General features: G+C 34.5%; 3 protein-coding genes, 1 long non-coding RNA gene and 1 other non-coding gene across 5 annotated transcripts in view; 2 read left to right on the plus strand and 3 right to left on the minus strand.

The window, feature by feature from the left end:
- The window catches only part of LOC6642508 (protein sickie), a 215571-nt gene that overhangs the window by 193546 nt on the left and 1720 nt on the right, over nt 1-20305 (minus strand). The window lies entirely within an intron of this gene.
- LOC26529934 (juvenile hormone esterase) lies at nt 42-2267 on the plus strand. The gene is made up of 6 exons (XM_023175884.2): nt 42-326; nt 466-609; nt 682-832; nt 893-1632; nt 1690-1988; nt 2044-2267. Exons 1-6 carry the CDS (start codon nt 123-125, stop codon nt 2228-2230), a joined length of 1725 nt encoding a protein of 574 aa, XP_023031652.1. The 5' UTR covers nt 42-122; the 3' UTR covers nt 2231-2267.
- LOC124460207 lies at nt 1634-2235 on the minus strand. The gene is made up of 2 exons (XR_006954142.1): nt 2174-2235; nt 1634-2078 (listed from the first exon to the last, which is right to left on the minus strand). It is a non-coding gene; the product is annotated as an uncharacterized LOC124460207 (long non-coding RNA).
- On the plus strand, nt 3734-5885 carry LOC6642292 (juvenile hormone esterase). Its single transcript, XM_002064934.4, has 6 exons — nt 3734-4009; nt 4082-4225; nt 4285-4435; nt 4497-5233; nt 5291-5589; nt 5651-5885. The coding sequence occupies exons 1-6, from the start codon at nt 3812-3814 to the stop codon at nt 5841-5843; spliced, it is 1722 nt and encodes a 573-aa protein (XP_002064970.2). The 5' UTR covers nt 3734-3811; the 3' UTR covers nt 5844-5885.
- Nucleotides 15992-16130, minus strand: LOC6642294. Its single transcript, XR_049721.2, has one exon. It is a non-coding gene; the product is annotated as a U4 spliceosomal RNA (small nuclear RNA).

A 20305-nucleotide genomic window follows, 5' to 3' on the forward strand; every position in this document is an offset into this window, starting at 1 on the left:
ATTTAGCATCTTGGGGATATAAGGCGAAATCGCTTCACCAACAAAACATAGTTCCGGGTGCAACAATACCTAAAGTTGCCCCACCTAAAGGCTCTAATTTGGATTAAATTTTTTCCTAAATCATGTTAAAATCACATTTGCCACTGGTTTACCTCTATCTCTACCTCGGTTTTATCTCAGCTGAAAACGATTATGACTTCATGACTATTTGTCCGAGGGTCGGTTGCATGAAGGGCCGTTACATGAATGGTTTTCAAACGTCAGAATTTGAAGCTTACATGGGCATACCTTATGCCGAGCCACCCTTGGGGCATCTAAGATTCAGGGTGAGTATTAAGGAATTTTCTTGCTTGAAATCGCACAATACACATTTATATCTTTTAGCTTAAGTCTTCAACAATTACTAAAGTTAAAATCGCAACTTCGAAATTGATTAAATGCTTCAATTTTATGCTTTCATTTTAGAACCCCGTATGGAAGCCCAGATGGCATCACGTTCTTGATGCTACCAAGCCCAAACCGGATTGTATACAAAAGGACTACTTTTTACCTAATGCAATAGTGTATGGAGAAGAAGATTGCCTTTACTTAAATATTTACAGACCAGTGGTGAGTCCACAAGATTTCTAAATATTTTGACAGTAAATAAATGTGTTTCCAACCATTGCCTCCATTTTACAGCTTCGAGCAGGTCTTTTACCTGTAATGTTATACATTCACGGAGGAGGTTTTTTTAGCGGGTCAGCTAGTCCTTCAATCATTGGACCAGAGTATATTATGGACACAGGGGAGGTAATCTTGGTCACAATGGCCTATAGATTGGGGCCTTTAGGTATGTTATGCCACATAAAATTGTACATTTTTAAGTTGACAAATTTGAATTCCATCTTAGGTTTTCTTTCTACTGGAGATTGGAATATGCCTGGTAACTTTGGTCTCAAAGATCAGCATATGGTATTGAAATGGATCCGAAATAATATAGAATCTTTCGATGGCGATAGGACAAAGGTTACCATCTTTGGTCATAACGCTGGGGCCGTTGCCACACATATGCATTTATTAAATCCAAACTCTGCAAATCTTTTCCAAAGAGTCATTAGCATGAGCGGCACGGCCAATGTTCCTTTTGCTATTACCAAAGAGCCTCTGAAACAAGCTCGAAGAATGGGGGAACTGTGTGGAGTCCCGAATGCAAAGTATATAAATACAGCCGATCTTGCCTCGTCCCTTCGTGAAGTTGATGCATCACAAATAGTAAATGCAGGTGATAGCTTCAAATGTTGGGACGTGGATCCCTTAACTATCTTCCGACCGGTCGTGGAACCTCCTGGCCCAGATTCTATCATACCAGATACAATAGACAAGTTAATGAAAAGCATACACTATCAACGCCGGCCTTGGCTTCTGGGGTTCGTCCCCGATGAAGGAGCCGTCCGTGCTGTCAATCTTATCGAAAATGTCACACTACTTAATCAGTTTAATTCGGATTTTGCATGTCTATTTGAAGAATTAATGGAGTGGCCAGAAAGTTTTACAGAAGAAGAAAAAAAACAAAAAACTGGAGTACTCGTAACTGAATACTTTAAAAATGATTGGGGTATAAAGCAGTCCAATAAACAGGGTATTGTGGACGTAAGTAGCAAAAAATTCATTTATATTGTTTCATTACAAAGTTTTGTTTTACACTAGTCAATCTCCGACAGAGGTTTTAAACACCCTCTCTATAAAACTGTCAAAGATCATCATACAAGCAAAGGACGGAACTGGTTTTATCAGTATTTGTTCAAATTCAGTTATAAGGGTCCGTTTAGTTATGCCTCGCTCTATACCCAATCAAATGTAACCGGAAAATATGGAGTTGTTCATGGCGATGAGTTGTTATATTTGTTCCGAAGTCCTCTTTTATTTCCCGACTTTGATAAGAAATCCACAGAGGCTAAGGTAATCGACCTATTTGTAACATATATCGTCAATTTTGCCAGATTCGGGTGAGTTTTATAATATCGCAAATGGGTTTTTTTCTATAATTCTTTGTTCTTGCAGTTATGTAGTTGATGCTCCTAGGATTAATTTATGCTCTGCAAAAATTTTAGCATACAGAGACGATGGTATTTGTGATTACCATGAATTTACGAACAGTTATTTCGAAGGATTTACTCTCATAATAAATTACCGTTTTCCAACTGATAAAGTTAGATTATGGCAAGAGTTATTGGAAGAAAAAGTGTGAGATGCACAGACTTTAAATAAATTATCTAAAAAATTAACCTCAATGATATAGCAACAAAAATCTCTTACTAAACTGTGGATTTTCTATTGAAACGTGTTTATATAGTGAATAAGTCTTTAAAGTGAATGACGACTTTAACAAATAATTGCATGCTGTTTAAACCAATAAGTTCTTACTTATACGAAAATGTTGGTAATTATGAAAAGGTGGAATATTTTTCGTATGTTTTTTTTTACGCGTTTGGCCTTTAAATCTTCAAAGTTGTATTGGGAAAACAAAATGATTCATCCATGTTAATGTAAACAGGGTAAAACAAAAATAACAAATCGAATAAGTGGAATTATATTTGGTACGAATAAACTTATAGCAAAAGTTAGATAACGTTTCCAAACAAAAGATTCCTCAAATGATTTTTTTTACGGATACCCTGTTTTTTTCACATAGTATTCGAAATTATTTTTGTGCTGTTGCTTGGAGTTGGATTCGATTTGTAGCCTGTATTACCACCAAAAATCATTTTGCAAAAAGATATTCCATAATTTTTTGTCGAATGGCAAATTTTATGGCTTAACTAATAGCTTAGAATTTTGGCAATAAAAGTCAAAATCGCTTTAACAAAAAAAAGCAAGAACACTTTAGAGTTGTCTGGAATATAGGGAAGAGCAATAAAAGGGGTTTTTCGGATGTCAGTGTCAAATGATTTATTTTATGTTGTTTTATTATACGAAGTGTTGTTCACTAATTGATTAACGACAGATGTCTGGCAGATTTGTGTGAGTTTTTATAAATAGAAATAAGTTTTTCACTTATATCCTATTTTCTTGCGGATGGGGAAATCAAGTTCAAGTTCAATTAATGCTTGAAGCGCAAATCCATCTAACATATGAGCTACTAATTTCCAAACTCAGTATGCTAAATTAAGGCGAGATTTATTAGACGAAAAGGTGTGAGATGCACATTTATTAAGTAAATAATCTAAGAAATTCCACCTTGAACATACAAGCTAATAATTAACAGCGGCTAGACCTTGAACAAATTGCAACAATATCTCGATTTCATACTAAAGTGGGGATTTTCAATTAAAAAGTGTTTATATAAGTGAATTAGTCTTTAAAGAGAATGCCGACATTAACGAATAATTGCATGCTTTTAAAACCAATAAGTAAATTGTAATAATAGAAAAGTATATATACATATGTACCTTATAGCAAATAAATTGAATTTGAAACGAATGAACTTCAGTTGGATAACTTTTTTTAAGGGCAGACTCATTAAGGATCTTCTACTACATTTTTCATCGTAAAATGCTCAATATTTTTTTTGGATATAGTTTAAAGTATCGAGTTATAGAATTATCTTGAGTTCGGTAAGAGTTATGTATGCATTGTGTACCTACAATAATTTTGTAAGTATTTATTGCGTAATGCTGTGACAAATGACAATTTTATAGCTTAACTAACACCATAGCATCTTGGGGATAAAAGGAGAAATCGCTTCACCAACAAAACATAGTTGCGGTTGCAACCTTACCTGAAGTTGTCCCACCTAAAAGCTAATATTTGGATTGGATTTTCTTAAATCATGCTAAAATTACATTTGCCACTGGTTTACCTATGTCTCTACATAGGATTTATCTCAGCACAAGAATTTAAAATTCTTTGTGTACCGAATGTCGGATGCATGAAGGGTCGTTATATGGACGGCTATCAAACGGAAAAATTTGAGGCATTCTTGGGAATTCCCTATGCCGAGCCACCTTTAGGTCAACGAAGATTCAGGGTAAGCAATTTACTCTCACAAATATACTAAGGGATAATAATTTGCTTGAAAATTATTATAATTTCATTTTAGAGCCCCGTATGGAAGCCCAAATGGGATGATATTATTGATGCTACAATGGCAAAACCAGATTGCATACAAAAGAATTATCTTTTACCTACTCCAATAGTATATGGAGAAGAGGATTGCCTTTACCTAAATATTTACAGGCCAGTGGTAAGTCCTCAAGTTATCTGAACATTTCAGCAGAAATGAATGTGTTTCTCTCATCGCAGCTTCGGTCAGGTGCGTTACCCGTAATGGTCTACATACACGGCGGAGGTTTTTTTAGTGGGTCAGCTAGTCCTTTAATAACTGGACCGGAGTATATTATGGACACAGGGGAGGTAATCTTGGTCACAATGGCCTATCGATTGGGGGCTTTAGGTATGTTATGCGCCCAAAAATTGGACTGTTTTTAATTAATAACTTGGGTTTTTTTTATTAGGTTTTCTTTCTACTGGAGATGCAAATATGCCTGGTAATTTTGGTCTTAAAGATCAACATTTGGTATTTAAGTGGATCCAAAATCACATAGAAGCTTTCGATGGCGATAAGACTAAGGTTACCATATTTGGTCAGAGTGCTGGAGGCGTGGCCACCCATTTGCATTTATTAAATCCTAACTCTGAAAATCTTTTTCATAACGTGATTAGTATGAGTGGCACGGCCAATGTTCCTTTTGCTATAAACGAAAATCCTCTGGAACAAGCTATAAAAACCGCGGAACTGTGTCACATCCGAAATGCAAAGCATATGAGTACAGCCGACCTTTCCGAGGCTCTAAGAAATGTGGATGTATTAAAACTAATTAATGCCGGTGATGGCCTGAAATATTGGGATGTGGATCCCTTAACCAACTACCGTCCGGTCGTAGAGCATGAAAGTCCAGATTCGATTATACCAGCTCATCCAGAAGAGTTGATGAAAAGAAACTATCAAGGACGGCCATGGCTTGTTGGAACCGTCCCTGAAGAAGGTGCCGTCCGCGTTGTCAATATTATCGAAAATAGCACATTACTTAATCAGTTCAATCAGCGAACTGAATACTTACTTCTAAAGCTAATGGAGTGGCCCGATAGGTACACAGCAGAACAACAGGAGCATAAAACATCAGTAGTCGTAACTGAGTACTTAAGAGGCATCTGGAATATAAGGCACGCTAATGAATTTGGTTTTTTGGACGTAAGTGTCAAGAGATCTACTTATGTTGCTCATCTATAAAGTTTTCATTTTTACTAGTCGATCACCGATAGAGGTTTCAAACATCCTCTCTACAAAGCTATCAAAGAACATAATGATAGGAGAGGACGAACCTGGTTTCCTCATTTTATGTACAAATTTAATTATAAGGGTCCATTTAGTTATGCCTCACTGTATACCCAAGCAAATGTAACCGGGAAATATGGAGTTGTTCATTGCGATGATTTGTTATATTTGTTCCGCACTCCTCTTATATTTCCCGACTTTGATAAGAAATCCACAGAGGCCAAGGTAATCGATAGTTTTGTATCATATATCGTCAGTTTTGCCAGATTCGGGTGAGTTTTTTTGGTATTTGAAACTGAAATGAGTTTTTAACATTCAAATTTTTTTTTTCAGATATGCCGCTGGTGTTCCTCCGACTGGTTTTTGCTCAACAGCAATTTTAAATGCAAGACGCGATGGCATTTGTGACTACCATGAATTTGTCAAGAGTGATACAAATCCAAATGGATTTGAAGTGAAAGTAAGTACTGAATTTCCAACTGAGAGAGTAAGATTATGGCAAGAGTTATTGGACGAAAAAGTGTGAGATGCACAGCCATTAAATAAAAATAGCAGCAGCTAGACAAAATCTCGATTTCTTACTAAAGTGGGGATTTTCTATTAAAAAGTGTTTAAACGGAATGATGACTTTAACAAATAATTGCATGCTCTTTAAACCAGCAAGACGGCATTTACTCATAACTGATGATAATTATAGAAAGGTATTCATACCCTACAGCAAATAGCAACAAAATAAAGCGTACAAATTGACTTAAATTTGAAACGAATGAACTAAAGTTGGATAACTTCTACAATAAAGTCTGATACACATTTTAAAATTTTTTTTAATTTTTCAAATTAGTTCTGCTGATTTAATGATAATAATAAAAAAGTGCATAAATTTTGTCCTTCGTTTCGATTTCGTTTTATCAAATTTTCCAAAAGTAGGTACTATTGGCATGAAAATGTTACTTATTTATAGTAAAAATAACATAGAATAAATTGTAACTAAGTTTTAAGTTGAGTTTTTTACGGTCAAACTTAAAACAGCGTTCAGAATTTCGGTACGGCTTTTTTTATATAAATTTTTGGAATTTTTAGGACTTATTAACTTATACGATAAATATAGAAATTATATTTTATATTTATATTTACATTTTAAAAATACGAAAATTAATGAATTAATAAATGTTCTAGTGAGATAACTTTTTGAAAAGTAAAGCAATTTAATTTAGTCTAAACAAGATGTTGAGAAAGAAACCACTTTATTAGGACACAGCATAATCAAGTAAAACTATTTCTATTTTGTGTAACAACTTGAACTACAAAACGAAAGTACCGTAAACTGATTAGCTCACGACAACGACCTGTTTCTTCATTAATGAAATGGCCCAGCCAGCGTGCCTGCCACCCAACAGCAAGCAGGAGAATGAAAAAATCTTTGCATATTTATAGGCACCACCTTGGAGAGACAATTTACACTAATTTTAAGTTTATGCCTCGAAGGAAGACAAATAAGCAATTTTCTCGAGTCGCCAAGTCATTGTCAACCTGGTCACAAACATATTTTCACATTTCGCGCAGGTTCTTCATAAATTAACTAAAGCGACGGGTAGATATGGTCACGTATCAGCATGACTTGGCGTGACTATTACATTTAACACCTAAGGAAATTTATAAGGATTAAGATACGTACATATAAGCAATGAAGCAAGGAAACAACCTGAGGATAAAACATTGAACTTTTTAATTACGTAAAACATATTACGTGTCGCTTTCGATGCTAAGCCGCCCCCATTTTGAATGTGTTGGAAAAATTGAGTATAATCAATTTGCCTGTCCTGAGAAAAAGGAAACTTTCACTTTGCCAAAACAACAATTCCACCGACTTGAGCAATTTTCCACTACATCGGATTAAAATGTGATATGTTTGGGCTTGTTTACACACCAAGAGAGAGAGAGAGAGAGCAGAGGAAAACAGAGAGACAAAGCCGAGACATGTGTTTGTTTGCGAACTTTTGGCAGCTTTGCTTTTTGGGGGCTTGCTTTTCCACCAACTGTATGGGAGAGGGTCTTAATTTCCGCTTCGTAAGCATTTTTTTTTCCTCTCACATGTTGTTTATTTTGGATTTGTTTGCCTTTTTCTTTACATGGCTCGGCTTCTTTTTTTTTTTTTGCTTGAGTACTTCCGTTTACGCCCGGAAGTGAGGATGAGATTCATACACACACACACACACACACACACACATATACCGACATTTACAGACATGAACATAAAATACGCATAAAGCATGTCAAGAGTTTGAGGACTTTAATTGTTACGAGTGGAAAATTGAATTGTATGAGCATTTCAAGTACAGTTTCTCCTTGACAATTGATTGCTCAAATCAAAGGAAGAGCAGTAAAGGTGGGCACAATATATTGCCAAGGGTCTGCAACATTTCCGGCGCCTTAAATTAGGCTATACATTGCTATTACTTCTTTTTCTTTTCTGCTTACTTGTCTTGGCAAAAAAACATTTGCCGCATAATAAGTAAGGCAAATATAAATAAAAGAAAGAAGTGGCAAAGTCGCTGGCATGTCGGCTCTGTTTATTCTATGGAGGCGCATGAAACCGACAAATAATATGTGGCATAGAAAATTGGACGGAAAACGTACTGAAAGCGAATAATTGTAGTATAATCTTAAGTCGCTACTTCATGATGTAAAAAGAAATATTTGGTAACAATTTTCATTAGACCAAGTAAACTTCTATATCCGTGTGATTTTTATATTAAACTTTCTATATAACCACTAGACGACCCTGAATCTATAAATGTATGAATCAATTATTAAAAACTTATTCAATAATAAATATCACGATCAATTGTAGTAATATAGTCTTAATATAAATTATTGGCTTACACTCGTGAATCCATTTGAATCCTTTAATTTGTCTAGATCGGTCTAAAGCCTATAAATTTGTAGTACTATTTTTCAATAATAACGCTGCTAAAACATAACTTGAATATTTCTATACCTAAAAGCCAATATTTTGCTCTTATCCTCAGTGCTAAGCATGTATCCTTTTAGCCTGCTCAGCACATATCCTGCGAAATTTTATACTCACAACAACAATATGGGGAAACCCCTACGTTAACTCCTACTCCTACATTCCCATGCCAGTGTGATCCACATGTTCATTATGGCACATCATTTAATCTAATTTAAGACATACGATGCCATGTTGTTGCCTACATTTAGGCGCAAAAGCAAAGATTTCCTACTGATTTTTATTACAACGAGCAACCAGAAAAGGGAAACGGAAAACGGCAAGAAAAGCACTGTAATCGTATGAGGGCACGCACTGGCGATAAAGCAGGACACAGTGGTAGACAAGAGCGACTTGGAGACTGTTTGCTTTAGGCTATTTTACGCTAAGCCAAAAAGACGACATTACTTTTTATTATCTATTATTTTGTTGCGCAACTACATTAGCTCAAAAATCCACATGACACATATATACAGAGAGAGAGGGAGAGAGGGAGGAGATGGTGTCTTCAGTGAGAGGCAGTCCAAAAACCATGACGGAAACCTATTCCGACCACAAAACGTAAACATTAAAACAGGAAACGGAAGTCACGGCGTGCCAAACAGCATTCTCGTAGACATTCTAATGTCGTCGTTGTCGTCTGGAGGCGGTTATGATTATTTTCGCCTCGGTTATGCCACATGCCTTCCATTTCCATAGAGTATATAGTACATTGTGTGTGTTAGCACATTATTTGCCTTACGTGTTAGCGTAGGTATGTGCTTTTTATTTTCTTTCGTGTGTCCTTTTTTTTCTTTATCAGGCTAACTAATTTTTTATGCACAAAGTGTTACCCATGTCGCAGCGAATTTTGCCTGGGAAATTCAAAAAAATAAACAAAAACAAACAGGAAAAATTATGTTTCTTTTGTGGTTTTGCACTATACTCGTATTTCCGTTTTCTTCAGCCTTGGTAAAAAAAAGAAGCATTCTTTATGTTAATCCACAGTTGCTAAAGAATGTTCTTTACCAGGCACAAATACACAAAAACATCCACAGGACACACAGAACACACACTCACTTATCATAGAAACAAATGCCCGAAAAGAGCGCACAAAATTACGCGAAATTTCATCGCCAAAGACGACTATTGCTATTAGACACAACACGTACACGTCTATGCGAACGATGTGAAACGCGTGCTACCAAAGCCCAACCAACACTGAAAAGGACCTTCACACACGGAGAGCTGATTGTTGGCCACCAGCATTCAACAGAAATTGGGATATTTTTGCAAGGGAATTTTCCCTCACTGGAAGTGTTGAGACTTCTTGTTATCAAACCTCCCCCGCTGATGGTGACTGCAATTGACCTTAGCCTTCTTCGGGCCAGCCACCGGCATTTGGTTCAATGCACCAGGAAGCTAAACAGAAAAAGCAGAGGGTGGATTTCCCCTGAGTTTTCCAAGAGGGGTTAATATTTCCCTGGCCTTGTACTAGGTCTTTGGCATTGGGACGCAGACACACAAACATTCAGAAATAGTAAGGTTGAGGTTTAACAGGTTGATTTTGTGACGTCACTGTTGAAGAGGGGCATTGTCTGAGGGAAAATTGAGCAAACCTAACAATTTATTTTGGGAAATTAATTTCTCCTCAAAAAAATAGTAAGGCAAACGTCTCATAGTAAAAATACAAATTCCAGTTTAATGTATTAAAGTAATTCGAAATGAAATAACTGATATTATATTCATTTTCTATACAAAAGCTAAGTTTACTTATCACAAATTTGGTAGAATTGCCAATAAAAGAAGTAAAGATAAAAGAACTAAAAACTACTAAAAAAAAAACTCTGTAATTGTATAAAATATTATTATTTTTAAAAAATACTGAAAGAAAGGTACATGTTTATACGGGCTAAATAGAAGGATTCAATCATTGATTTAAACCATCTTAACTTATTAAATTAAATGTTAAATGATTTAACCCATGTTGTTAACAAGCTTATAGAGAGAGATATATATATGCAATTTCCACAGCAAGTAACTGAAATATTCTATAAAAGATCTATCTAAAATCTATTATTCTAAATTTGCAAAGTTCAATGGAATTTCTTTGATTCGGTGTCTTAATTGAGGTCTAGTTTGCTCGCTCTTGATTGATTTTAAGCCCCGGAAAAGCATAAATTTTTAAATTTATTTTTAGAAGATTTGCAATAAAGTTTCTGTTTAATTTTAAATTCTCACAATTTCTGCTCTTTTGGACCCGAATTACTGAATGTTTTTTATATCTTTTTAGCAAAAAATCATCCATCGTTACCTGTGAGTTACATACGATTATCCACGAATAGGACGATTACATCACGATTTTGATTCTCAATCTTGTTGTACTGATTAAGAATATATATCAGTTATATGTATGTTAATAAATTCTTCCCTATCACATTATTTACTATTCATCGAACTAAGGTTTAAAATAACTAGTTACTAGCTACTAGTTTAATAATTCATTGAATTTGCAATTATAGTAAGATATTGCGATTTTAGTGGAAATAAATGTTCTTAAACGAATTCGATACAATCTGACGGCACATTCGATTTAAAAACATTTGCTTTCTTAAAAAAAATTTTTTATGTTCCTTTCTGTACTGCAATATGGCGCACTTGATTACTTTGTCATATGTATAGCCACCATTTGCCCTTTGAAATCTTTTCTAAGCCTCTGCCATCGGCACTCATCAAGCCTTCAGTTATTGCCATTTGCTAGACAACAAAACTCTTACTTTTCGATTTAGATTTTATGTATGCGACCGTGCATACATCATGTCTATCTAATGTCTATCCAATGCTTTGCAAAGGCAACAAAAGCAATGGCAACAACAAGTAAAACTCCCCATTGCGACTATAAAACAATAGAGCCGCAATTTTCATGCAAACATAAACAAAAAAAAACAAGGAAAATAAAATGTAAATGGCATAGAAATTGCTAAAACCATCTAGGGAATTTTCGGCAATAACTATAAAATGTCCCAACAGGGCAGCCGCATCGCATCGCGGCGCGTAGTGTCGCGTCCTGTCGCGTGTATGCAGTCAACCAGGGCACAGGACACAGGACATAGGACTCAGAGAAGTTGTTGCGAGCACAAAAAAGGGTCGTTCGTAAAGGATTAAAAAACGTCAACGGAAAAAATATATACTATCTCAATAGAACAATCTCAGACATAGCGACAAGGACAACAACAACAACAACAGGAACAACAAACAGGGCACACATAAACAAAATGAAAGGAAAAACAAAACAAAAATTAAGGACCCACCAACATTGATAAAAACAAAGTGAAAATTTATGCAAAATAAAAGAAGATGGAGAGCTAAAAGCAAACCCTTGAAACATAGGTGGGCAAAAAGGATTCAAATTGCTAGACAGTTGGGACACTTTTTTAACTGATAAGATTCTTTATAAAATCTTTTCTATGAGCTGCTTTCCTTTTCTTGTGCGCTCGATAGCATAAGAAATTCAAAATAAAAGACTTGAGGGCAATACCAATACAAAGTCAATTCATGTAATTTTTTGGCCTTATTAATATTTTAAAGGGACTCAGAACTCAACTCATTAGATAAATTATTAATTCGTCTGAGCTCTAAGACTCTCTCACTTCCTAAAACATGGGGCAATTGGGTAAAAGGAAGCAATTGATTTTATTAATTTAATTTCAATAAAATTCTGTAGCTTGTACTCTTTAGAAAAAGAAAGATAGAACAGTCGTCAATATAAAATAATGTTGAAAAAAGAGGCAACTTCTTCTACAGCTTTACTTAAGCTAGACCCCTCATTGAAATTTGACTTCTAAAATTCGTAAACCCTAAGATGCCTAATCAAAGCGAATTCATCAAAAGAAAATGGCGCATCAATAGTGTTAAAAATCTGTGATCTTCAGTTGAATATTATTAAATATAAAAGAAAGAAAATAACATTAAGAAGGCAATTTGACTATCAGAGAAATATTATAATTATATAATTACATAATATGTATAACTCTTATAAAACCAAAATCGGCCACAAGAATATATAATATTAAGAATCGTAATTACCAAACCTTTAAAAAGAAGGAATATAATAAAATATACTTTTATATCCATAAAACTTATCCGTAATTATTTTAGTGGTTTAGAGTGTCTTTATGGTGGATAAAGGACATAAGCCGAAAACATAACAAAAACCATTTTTTTACCAATCTGAAAAAAGCGTAAAAAACAATTTTTTTATTGTTTTACAACCTAAAATGGTTGTTTCCATTTAAAATGGATATTAGAGTAGCAGAAAACATCCCGATTTTCAAAAAATGGCATATTTAATCCAAATAGTTTCCCAAAAGACATTGGCATTGAAGCAGAGACACAAACCAAACCATATTTTTAGTTTTTCACCCACGAGGGACCTTTTATTGGTTCATATATAATTCCAAACACAGGTTATTTTATTCAAATTTATCAAACACAATTTGAACTTAGAAATGAACCATAGTTATTTTTCATAAACCTATATGGAAATTTGCAAAATATTGTAAAAAAAATAGATATAGATATTTAATTTAACTTTTACTTATTTACAGCAGAAATATTAAAATACAAGTAATTTTAATAAATCGATTTGAATATGGAAAATTTTGGTAGTTTTTGGAACTAAGATAATACAATTCAAGTAGGAAAATTTTGTTTGTGTTTATTATTTCCCTGTTTTATTGTTTGCAATACATAGAAGATATTTCCTAGGTAAGAAACCAGTATACTTTATTCGGAGTAAATAATCCCAACCTTGAATGCTGCCCAAGGGGATCAATTTTGTACCTTGCTAAGGGAATTTTAGAGACATGCCTTAAATTCTTATTTAGACCAATTTAGCAAGGACACAAGGATGTTTGATTTTCCGTGGATAGTATTTTTTTTCGACTTCCTTATACAGTTTCCGCATAGCTCTTATTTTGTCACAGTTCCTCTCATCCCCACACCACGACAGCTGACAAATAACTGTCGCCAGCTTGTCAAATTGCCGCGCTCAAGCCATTCCACACAACAACAGAAATCGAGTCTTGGCTGTCAATAAGAAACTGTTTTTTTAAAGTTCTGAGCTGGTACCTTAATCAATTCAAGGACAAGTGCCAAAAACATTTGGCAAAACAATTAATCATTTCAATTTTCCAAACGACTTGACGAAAAACAGCTACCAGGATACAAAGGACTAGACACACATACACATACACACACACATAGTTGCAATGTCAGCAACAGCAGGCAAAGTCCTTGTCCCATTATCCGTATTTGCATGTTACACAGAAGCAATTGCTTTTTACGCCCAATAGAAGAAGAGATAGACAGACATACGGACAACAAAAATTGACTTGTCGTCAATTCGTATCAATTTGGTTGCAAGACAAAACACCGCAAAAAAAAAAGGAATCAAGAAAAACGAGAAATGGATTGCTTCATAGACGATGTAAGGAAATGTGAATGTGAATGGAAAATGTGAAATATGAGATATTTCAAATTTGATAAAAAAAAAGGATTAAAATTCGTATTAAAATGTCAACTATGAATTATTCGCAATGAAAGACATGAAGGGAGCAAATCTAAAGTAATCAAAGTGGAATATAATAATATGGACTAAAAATAAAATAAATAAATAATAATTTATTGGTGAAAAAGAAGAAAAAAAAGATTAATATATAAATTACTTTAAACAAATGTTGAAGTTCATAAAGAATGTTTCAGCTAATCTTTTTTTTTTTTTTTGTACCATGAATTCCTTGGAGAACCAATCACGCCTGTCATTTTTATTCAATCCCTATACTTAGTCTCTAGGCCATAGATTTTAATTGAATTATTTTATCTTTTTCCGTTTTATTGTATTGGGGATTTCCCTCAACCTTTGCCCAATTCCCATGTATCTTCATCAATACGAGAGGACTTCTGCATAAATAATGCATAAATTAGAAACGAAAAAAGGAAAAAAAAATGAAATAAAATAAAAGAAATATAACCAAATCACAGTCAAGCTAACTTCCTACAATCCTGAAAGACATGCCTGGCATGCAAATTATCTACACAGGCAAACAAAAAAAAAGCCTAACATAAAGTCAAACTTTGCTCACCCTTGCAAATACTCACAAATAGCCACATGGCTGTTGAACTTTTGCTTATTGTTAGCTACCACTTCTAAAAAATCTTTCTATTATAAAGTAATTTGTATATTTTTCAAACACATCATGTAGAAGAACAATTACTTTTCCCAGCTAGGTGTGAGAAAACCGAGTTAAAAAAAAGTTATATTATTACTAAACTCAGGAAATGTCGCATATTCAATGCTTAAGCCACTTAAGAATTACAACTCAATGGATCAAAAAATAAATTTCAAAACTTACAATAGCCCGATTTTGTAGGATCTTAAACAAACCTCAAAGGCGTGGTTTTTGGAAACAAATTTCTGATAAGTTAAAAAATAATTTTGATGTAATGAAATGCAGATTTTTAAATTATAATTTCATTATAAAACCATAACACGTGTTCAGATATGGCAACGTAGCTGGAAGTCCTTTAAGCTGGTTGGTGGTCTGGTAGCTATGGAGCGAGCCTCTAATACAAAATGGTCTGGGTTCAAATCTCGGTGGTGACCAAAAGGGATTATTTTTTTTCAGTTAGATAAATTAAGATAAATAAAATTAAATTAAGAAAAGAATAAATTCACCATCTTATTATGCTCACTAATAATTTTTTTTAAATTTAAAATTTGCTTTTTGCCTCTTTCCAAATTTTGTATACCCTTTGGGCAGAGTATAAGCTAAAAATTTAGGTTAAACATGAAAAAAATGAAATATGTTCTTTAGGTTGTGGGTCAAAATTACAAATTTGCTTAGTTCATAAAGTTTTGACCAATGTTACGCATCGATGCCACAGACAAACAAAATCTTACCTTTGGCGGCCTCCTTCCTGGCCGTGTGGATCTTTCTGTGTCTGTCTGTTTCTGTGAATTAGCCCATAAAAAAAGGCTCAACTTTTCATACCAACAAATACGCACACACACACAGAGAGTTACTTATAGAGAGAAAGCAGAGAAATGGAAATAAAGAACGAAAACTTAACAGGCAGTAAATTCACATGGTTTTCTCTGGGTAAGAGCACACAACCTTTAAATGTCGAACTTGAACTATAAAAATCTCTCATCCGTTCGACCAAAAAACTTTGCAGTCACATAAACATAAATTGTGGCAGTAATTTTCGGTCAGGTTCATTGGGGAGTTTTCTATCTATCTGCTTTACCAACAAAAAACAAGCATTTGTATGCAGCGGGGATGTGTTGTCCTTGTTGGTGTAATTTAGCTTGAGTGTTGGTAAGCCATTTGCTCGGGGAGTTAGCATTAAGTTTAATTTGTCTAATGCCTTAACCCTTTCGAAGAGCAGGCGGAGCAGTAGAAATTAATGGACGAAAGCAAAATAGTTTTTGAATGGCCCACACAATAATAATGATAATGATGATGATCACAATAATTATCGTAATTTGTGTTTAAAAAGGTCTTAAGTATACCATTTTTATAAGCCCATTAAAGACATAGTTTTCAATGACTCATCAAATCGTTAATATTTGGTTAAGTCCTTCTTCTCCTCCTCCTTGTTTTCTCACATTTATTATTAAATAAGCCCTCTCGGGCTTCCAAAAATTGCCTTAGTGGACGGTATTTCACGTCCCCTGGGCGGGGTATTGGTTAAAGTTTTCAACTAGCAATATTCGCACCTCAGTTGCCTTCATTGGTTACGAAATTGCCGCTGCGCAAAGATAACTTGAAATTCCAAAACAACACTTACTCCATGCCGGCAATACGAGAACCAGTTGGGAATTCTAAGGAAAAACTAGGTGTATTCATCTCTTTGATTAAAAATGTGTGGTATACTTTTTGGGTAGTTTGAACTAAGGGTGGGTCAATGAGGGTTATACGGCAATTGCAAGGTAACTCTGCAATAAAGAAAGCAACATGTGGCAGGAAATATTTTACAAAAGAAATATGAAGGTCGAAACATTTTAGTTGAGTATAAAAAGGAAGTAAAAAAATTAAATAATTGAATGGACCCATCTGAACCAGGGATTGACAAGTTATGGTAGCTAGGTAGGCAGACATTTCCATTTTAGCTTAGCCTTTATTCTGTCAATCTTAATAAGAGCAAAATTTTATGTAGTGCATACCTGGATTGTCTTGTTTTTGAGTTTGCTTTTTTTTTTTAATTAAAGAATTAAAGAATTAAAAAAAAAAAACAACAAAAGAAGCTATGGAAATTAATATTTTTGGTGGGATATACGAGGGGTGGAAATATATCAATCTGAATCCTATTTTTGCTATTAATAAGAAACTTTAAGTATTGTCCAACAGAACATTGAGACCTGATACGTATGAACTATGATAAAAATATTTATATCTCTACGTCTGACATTTGATTTACATGGAGTTTTTCTAGTATTTTTTATATACACTATTATATCTATATTATTGACTACAGTTTAAGATTAAGGTCCTAAGGTTAAGTCATTAAGAGGTAAATGTGATTGATGTGATATTTCAAATTGTTGGATGCATGGACCTGAATAGACGAAGAAGTCTCCAGAACATATATGTAGCAATCATAAAATCACTATTTTAGTCTTTAAGAATATAATATTACCAATTCTAAAAGAATATTTTTTAAATATTTTGCTAAACACCTGTATAGACAAAATTTGTGTTAAAAATTACTTTAAAGTTGAACTGTCGATTGAATGGCATCTGAGCCTGAGTAAAAGCAATTACCCTAAGCAAATAGATGCCTTGTCTCCATCTGCCGTGTCGTGGCTTGCTTATTTAGCACATTCTCATTAACTATTATCATAGTCAAATTAGATTCAAGTATCGGTAAGAACGACAAGCGTTGATTAAAATTCCCAAATGCTTTTCTTGCCACATTGTAATGGAATTAATGAAAAATTCACAGAGGCTCGCTTGCCTTCTTACTTGAGGTCGTGTCCTGTTGCCTACTCTAAAATGCTAAATAGCCACTTTTGCGGCAAAGTCATGACAAACTTTATTCGCTTTCTTCGTCTTGCCGTCGTCTGTGTCATAAAAAATTGAACAAGTTTTGTTGTGTAGGCGTGCACAGAGGAGGAGCAAGGAGTCAAGGAGGAGAGTGTCAAGAGGGCGCCTCAAACAGCGAGGACAATGCCGGAAATCCGTTTCATGACAAATGCCTCGCATTGTGTCAGTGTGTGTGTATGTGTGTGTGTGTGTATGGGACCCCTCCAAGAGTGTTAAAGAGCGAGTGACGCTAAGGGCTAAGGACTAAGCCGGCTATGGCATTCCTTCAATAACAGCACGTGACTTGCCCCATAGCGAGAGAGCGACACAACGCGACATTGACATTGGTGAGAGGAACTTCTCAATGAGTCCTGGCGCTTGCGCAGGAACTGCCAAACTCAACTCCAATGTCTACGTGCCGGCATAACTTTGGCATTTTAATGAGAAATCCATATTTATGTTGTTTGTTTTGCAAAAACGAACAAAAAAAACCACAACATGAACCCAAAAAGTTCTTCTTTTTTTTTTTGTGCAAAAAGGTTACACGGAAACAGCAGGCAACATATGCGGCGAAAAGTGAAATTACTTTTGCTCGAGGCAAGGCGAAACTCCACGAACTCCTTCGTGGTATGGAGCTGTACCGGCATTTTGTAATCATTTTTAATGGTTAATGCCGCTGTGTCTGCTCTCGTTTTTTGGCATATGGCTGTAATACCCCAAGTATTTGGTAGTGAATGATACTCAAACATTAGCAAAATTGTTAACATTTCCATTAGCAAGGCTTAGCGAGGACAATCTTAATGAAGGTAAATGGCGGATTTCAAGATGTAATTAACATAAACAGAGGCGTCTGATAAAAGAACACAGAGTGAAGGAGAGAGAGACGTTAGAAAAACAACTAGAGAGAGAAAAAGGCAAGAGGAATTAAGTGCTCATAATTGTTGAATTAAACAAAACTATTAACACTAAATACTATTTTGCAGCAATTTTAAAACCTTCTAACTAGCTAAGGGAATATTGAAAAGTTCATTCTAATAGCTAGTATTAAAATTAAGTACTCTCTCTTAGTTGAAAACACTAATTAAAAATATTGCAAAATATTGTATATTTTCCTATTCAAACTACTCTGCGAAATGAGGTCATTATGAATACAAATTAACCAATTGTTAGCGACTGTGTACTTTAGATGGTACTGAAAATATATGAAAAAGAGGATCGTTACCGTGGCTAATATACTGGTTCTCTTTCAAAAATTTCCAACTCTTAACAGTTTGGCCTTTAGCTAAAAAGCTAATCAACAGAGGAAATAAGCCCTTGCAGATGTGACCTCTGCGTCTCCTAATAAATAAAGGTTAATTAAAACTATTGAAATTAATAAAGCAATTATAAATTAGTAAAGGATCAACGAAAGGTTTTGAAGCAACATGTAAAATATTTAACAACTTTTATTAGTTTAAGTACTATATCAACTAGTTTAGAGAAGAGAATTCTCTCATTTTATTTATTCATTGTTTTTGTTTACATTTCCAATAAGCGTCCACTTAGTTTCTGAACCTCTATTTACAGATTCGATTTAGTAGAAACGAAGACTAATTTTGACCTTTATTACGGGTACCTACAATTTATTATTGCAATTTCGATTTTTTTTTTTCCGTGGCGCCATTCAGTTGCTTTTTATTCTGTTCTTGCTAGCTATTAATTTTTTTTCATTTTCAAGCAATTGCAAAAAAAGTCATTAAAAATAATATCAAAAATGTCAAATGTCGGACGTTGTCAAAGTTTTGCAGTCATTGGCCATTAAATGTTTATACGTTTTAAACTTTCCTTTTCTGTCTTAAAAAAGTGACTCCACGAAATGAAATAAATAAATGAATAAAAGATCCTTAAAACAATTACGCATCTTGCTGTAGAGTCAATATCTCACTAGTGCGTTAAATATATATTATACATATAAGGCTAGGAAATCCCTCAATTAATTAAACAAAAAACGAACTTGTGACTTCCTTCGCGTTTTACAGACAACACCATTAAAATACCCAACATTAAAGTGTAATACAGAAAGGACGAGAAGTGAATTCCACTCAATATTTAAAGTCATGTCATGATGTTGGCTCAAATCTAATAATCTTCATATTAATATTAAATCTACGTCTTAGACTGTCTGCAGTCTCATTTCTGCCACAAAGACATCATGATGTGGCAAATTTAACTAAAATATTAAAGTTGACCACCAAAAATGGCAGAAAAAAAAACTAAAATATTTAAGGAACTCCGATGAATATCTACCACCATTTACCATCGTACTCCGTGTACGAATTCGTCTGCATGTGAAGTCTTTTAACTATGCCACGTCCGCGTCTTGTCACAATGGAGTCATAACGTTATCATTCCGACACAACAAAAAAAAAAAAAGAGCGCAAAAAAGAAAAACCCATAAAAATAGCGGCTTAAATAGGAACCAGCATGTCTAGCATTTTTTCACAGGGTGTTGCTGACATGGTGAGTTGGGGGAGGGCTGGGAGGGTCTTGGCTTAAACCAAAAACCATCCACACTTCACACTTTTTGCTACTTTAACTTGTGAAAGCTGTTGGCAGCGAAAAATTTTATGCTTTTATTGTGCAAATAAAAACACGCGGAAACTACTTAATCAAGTTTCATTTCAGAAAGAGAACGAGAGCCATAGCTAACAGAGCCAACAGGACTAACAGGACACCAGGCGGAAGCAACGTTTTGTTCCATGTAGATTCTATATGCAGTACAAAAAAAGAAAACCAAAAATGGTAAAAGGAAAAAAAAAACAGGCAAAATGAAAACAAAGCAACAGCAAGTACAGAGAGAGTTTCCCGACGCTTTGCTTTTTTCGGACGCGGGAACTGTAAAAGCTGAGACAACATGGAAACCAAAACAAGTAA

This window comes from Drosophila willistoni, assembly GCF_018902025.1.
Source record: "Drosophila willistoni isolate 14030-0811.24 chromosome 2R unlocalized genomic scaffold, UCI_dwil_1.1 Seg167, whole genome shotgun sequence".
NCBI lineage: Eukaryota > Metazoa > Arthropoda > Insecta > Diptera > Drosophilidae > Drosophila > Drosophila willistoni.

Excerpts from the sequence above, each read along its gene's own strand:
- LOC6642292 (XM_002064934.4), top strand. The coding sequence starts at position 3,812 with ATGCTAAAATTACATTTGCCACTGGTTTACCTATGTCTCTACATAGGA. Across the intron at positions 4,010-4,081 it reads TAGGTCAACGAAGATTCAGG|AGCCCCGTATGGAAGCCCAA; the intron begins GTAAGCAATTTA and ends ATTTCATTTTAG. Across the intron at positions 5,590-5,650 it reads GTCAGTTTTGCCAGATTCGG|ATATGCCGCTGGTGTTCCTC; the intron begins GTGAGTTTTTTT and ends TTTTTTTTTCAG.
- LOC26529934 (XM_023175884.2), top strand. The coding sequence starts at position 123 with ATGTTAAAATCACATTTGCCACTGGTTTACCTCTATCTCTACCTCGGT. Across the intron at positions 327-465 it reads TGGGGCATCTAAGATTCAGG|AACCCCGTATGGAAGCCCAG; the intron begins GTGAGTATTAAG and ends CTTTCATTTTAG. Across the intron at positions 1,989-2,043 it reads GTCAATTTTGCCAGATTCGG|TTATGTAGTTGATGCTCCTA; the intron begins GTGAGTTTTATA and ends TTGTTCTTGCAG.